General features: G+C 31.7%; 1 protein-coding gene across 1 annotated transcript; it reads right to left on the minus strand.

The window, feature by feature from the left end:
• Positions 1-1,006: 1,006 nt before the first annotated feature.
• On the minus strand, positions 1,007-2,504 carry LOC128658138 (putative nuclease HARBI1). The gene is made up of 2 exons (XM_053712638.1): positions 1,940-2,504; positions 1,007-1,380 (listed from the first exon to the last, which is right to left on the minus strand). Exons 1-2 carry the CDS (start codon positions 2,502-2,504, stop codon positions 1,007-1,009), a joined length of 939 nt encoding a protein of 312 aa, XP_053568613.1.
• Positions 2,505-4,754: the final 2,250 nt, after the last annotated feature.

The raw sequence follows: 4,754 nt of genomic DNA on the forward strand, positions 1-4,754 counted from the left end.
TTATATTATTTTATGATAAATGTGTTAAGAGACAGATAGTTTGTTAAAACTTATTCGGTTCACATAATTTGCATCCTCATTAGATTAGAATGTTATTCAATACATGTATATTAAATTCTGTTTCAATTGTTATTCTTGCATCTTATTATTAGCGAAAGTTTCATATATGTTTAAATAAGTTTATTAGTTATTTAAATTGCATTGTTATATTATATATTGATGGTTATCTAGTTATTAGAAAATTTTAATAAAATGTTTTTATATGTTGCCTTCTTGTTTTGATAAAATTTTAATATATTATGATGTTCATATAGTTATGAAAAGGTTACTATTGAATGCAATAAAATGTAATTCGACTGTTTCAATTTTTAAAACATCTCTCCTGTCAAGGTTTGTTTTCTTGCAGTGTGTAGCATCAACACTATAGCTAGGGGGTTGATATGTTTTATGCATTTTATACTTGACTAGCTTACATTTTATTCCAATTGCATTGCCATACGTCTAGGCAAGGTTTGTTCTTAATTTATAGGTTCCAAAAGCTGTATCTGGCTTGCAAATATATACAAAGCTAGTGCTTGTTTTCAACAATAATAAAAAGTTTAGAATCACAGAACCTGTTTTCTTAATTGCACACTGTTCAAGGATACAACTTATTTTCAACAACTATATTGTAAGTCGTTAGTAAAAAAAATAAATTAAAAAAAAATTTGATTTTATTTTAATTTTTTTAAACAAATAACAAATAGAAGAAAAGACAACATATGCAAATAATTTTTTTTTCAACTGTATCAATCAGAACATATTTATTTTTGAATTACACATCACTCTCATCATCTAAATTGTGAATAATTTTGTGGAGAACGTTTTTCATTTTTGAATTATAGATTTTCATGCTTGAACTTAGAAAAATTTTCTAGTTAACCTGTGAATATAAGAAGAGATTGTTTATAAATAATTATTGCTAAAAATTATAGAATCAATACATAAATCATACATAATTTTTATTTTATTCACCTACGAAATGAGTTTGTATCAACTGGTTACGTGCATGTGTACCCCCTTCAACTACATCTTGAGGAACAGATTCAACACCATCTTCATCTGGTGTTATTATTTCCAGTTCCTCTATGTTTGATTGTCGCAAAGCGATGTTATGCAACATGCAACAGACCAACACCATAACAGCCACTTTCTCAGGAACGTATTGAAGAGTGCCTCCGGATTCATCTAGACAACGAAAACGGCTTTTGAGCATTCCAAAGGTCCTCTCAATCACACATCGAGTTGTTTTGTGTGCATCATTGTACCGCATTTCAGATCTTGTGCGTGGAATATTTACAGGAGTAAGTAGCCAGTTCCTACAGGAATATCCTGCATCTCCTTTTGAAAAATAAAAAGAGTTATACAAATTTAAATGTGTTCAGATACACTTTTTACTTGCAACCATTTTTATGTTTTAAATTGTACATATATATTGGTATTAATAAAAATTTAATTATATCGCTATATATATATATATATATATATATATATATATATATATATATATATATATATATATATATATATATATATATATAGAGAGAGAGAGAGAGAGAGATAGATAGATAGATAGATAGATAGGTATTTTAAAAAAGGTATGGAACTAAAAATCCATTGACCTTGGTGCTGCAGCAAACAGAATAAATAAATAAAAACAGGGTATATACTGTATTTTAAAATCTATTGATATTATACACTGCACAAAAAATTACAATATTGTGAGTTAATATTAACGCACATTAGAAGGTTTCGTTTTTAATTTTCATAATCATACCTAGTAGCCATCCTTCAGGCATTTGTCCTTCCTCAAATTTATTATACAGGGCAGACTGTTTGAGAATATATGAATCATGACATGATCCTGGAAATCCTGAACGGACACTCATGATTTTCAAACCAGCATCACAAACCATCTGGATGTTCAAAGAATGATAAAACTTGCGGTTGCGATACATTTCTTCTTTTAGATGTGGTGGCCTTACTCTGACATGAGTACAATCAATTGCACCCAACACATTTGGGATTCCAGCAAGTCTAAAAAAATTAAGCTTTACAGAATGCCATTCTTCAGCAGTATTTGGTAAAAAAACATACCGTTTGAAAACTGACAAAAGAGCATCAATCACTGTAGTTAGGTGGCGTGAAAAAGAAGGCTGGCTCATGCCAACAACTACACTAGTAACTGATTGAAAGGAACCAGTTGCTAGAAAATGTAAAACAGCCAACAGCTTCAACATTCCGGGCAGAGCATGTGTCCGAAAAGTAATGGGTTCAAGTTGACCAGATATTTGATTGTATAGCCTTTCAATTGATTCTCTACTCAATCTAAAACGCCTGATGATGTCAATGTCAGAAAGTGCATCAAGTCCTGATCTGGGACGAAAAAACCTTGGAATCCTTCTGCGCCTTCTTTGAAGCCTATCTATCTGTTGAACAGCTTGACCATCTATTCTTCGTTCCATTCGACGCATATAAATAGTATGAAACATTGCAATAATAATTTCCATAACTGATATTTAATATATGCGTTATAAATGCTGCTTGAAGATATATTTCGCGACCACAGAATATGCGTATAGAAAAGCGCATACGTGAGGAAATACGATGCCCGGATAGAATTGTTGACAGGATGATAAATTGAATAATAGCGTAGATTACATCGAATACTGTAGAAAAATAATCGTATAGATGTTCGAACGTATCTCGGCGTTAGAGCTGCGGACATATTGACGGATTTAGAAATATATCGTTTCTAAGCACCAATTACTGTTTCATAAATTAGATTAATAATTCGGAAGTGAATTTAGATGCGGATAATATTGAGAATACAGTGTTGAATGCTTGATAAATTTCCCCCATAATGTCTAATAACATCTCCTCAAGGGGTTACTCTAGAACTTGATAGAACTCCATTAACTATTTAATGCAGTATTTTTAACAGTTCAGCCTCTCACCTCATATGTTTAAATAAGTTAATTTAGAACCAGATTACAAGTGGAGCGCTAATTTTCCCATTTAGGGGGGCACAATAAATAACCATTAAAAGTAGCTGGTAATTGCGTAAGCAATTAGCGTTCCAAAAATTAAACAGATGTCAGACCTCTGGTTAATTTTAAAAATATTTCCCACAATTGCCCCCAAAATAATGTGTGAGTTTCCTTTTTTAATTAAAACAAATGTAGCATCTTTATTTTTTATTAAAAAACTGCACAAGCAGTTTTTAGAGGTTAAAGTGTGCGGGTGTGGGGCGTTAGAAAAAAAAAAACAGCATTGAAAAGTGCTTTTACATAGCGGACTATGGGGACTACTGAGTGTTCCCAGTAGCTATATATCATATATATTTATGTATACATTCATATATATAATTGATATAAACATATATTTACACTTTGCTGCCTATCGCTGCATGACTTACTCCCTTCGCTGCTCTAAGTTCTCCGGCGTGTCTGACGGCATGAGATCGAGGCTCCCATTGGTTCTTGTGAGTGCAAAGCTTCCATGCAATGTGAATGCCAGGTCATGTTAGCATTGCGCTCAACTTGTAATACCAGCGCACATTTACATGCACTGGTATTACTGCATGGAGCACTAATATCACACTAGCGTAAGCGATGTTATGCGTCCAACTCGTAATCTCGACATAAATAAATAAATAACATGCATATCTATCAATAACTTAAATTACAGTTTTTTATGACATTGTAAATGTTAATGAATGCTTAATGATAATTCTTAGATAAAACCAACTACCTGTGTACTCTTGTGTATTAGATAGTGTTATAATGAGTGTAACTGTACTTTTCAATGTATTTTATGTATGTTCTGTGACACTTTTTTGACTTGCAAAACAGTTAACTAGAGTTCTGAAGTCACGATAATCCTTCTACGTAAATCGTGATTGCGTGCAAGCATTATCATTTACTTTCAACTTGTAATATGGGGGGAATTTAACTTGGGCACAAACAACCTGATATCGCTTGCATGCAAACGATAGTGCTCCACACGTAATCTAGACTTATGTGTCTTTTATTTTGCTATACATTATTTCTTTACCACATATTTAATAGATATGTAAAATAATTTACATATAAAGTGATAGACAAATCCAATGAGAGATTTCAAGAATTATAAAAAATAAGCAGTTACAAACATGGAAATAAAATGTACTTATTTTTTAAATGGAAGATCATATGTTTGTACTACGTCTCTCTTTTACCGCTCACAGATTTTTTCCAAAACAATCATAATATGCATCCTAATTTTCAAGCTTTTCTGTATGTTGCAATATTTACTGATGTTATATGTACAATTCTGCATCCTACCACTAAAATGACAATAAAAACATGTAATTTAAAGGGATATGAAACACATTTTTTTTTTGTGTAATGATTCAAATAGAGCATACAATTTTAAGAAACTTTTTAATTTACTCCTATCATCAATTTTTCTTTGTTCTCTTGGTATCTTTATTTGAAAAAGTGGGAATATAAGAATAGAAACCGGCCCATTTTTGGTTCAGCATCTGGGTAGCCCTTGCTGATTGGTGGCTACATTTAGACACCAATCAGCAAGCGCTACCCAGGTGTTTAACCAAAAATGGGCCGGCTCATAAGCGTACATACTTGCTTTTTCAAATAAAGATACAGAGAGAATAATTAAAAATTGATAAGTGAGTAAATTAGAAAGTTGCTAAAAATTGCATGCGTTATCTG

This window comes from Bombina bombina, chromosome 4, assembly GCF_027579735.1.
Source record: "Bombina bombina isolate aBomBom1 chromosome 4, aBomBom1.pri, whole genome shotgun sequence".
NCBI classification, from domain to species: domain Eukaryota; kingdom Metazoa; phylum Chordata; class Amphibia; order Anura; family Bombinatoridae; genus Bombina; species Bombina bombina.

Excerpts from the sequence above, each read along its gene's own strand:
- LOC128658138 (XM_053712638.1), bottom strand. The coding sequence starts at position 2,504 with ATGGAACGAAGAATAGATGGTCAAGCTGTTCAACAGATAGATAGGCTT. Across the intron at positions 1,381-1,939 it reads CCAGATGGTTTGTGATGCTG|GAGATGCAGGATATTCCTGT; the intron begins GTTTGAAAATCA and ends ATTTTTCAAAAG.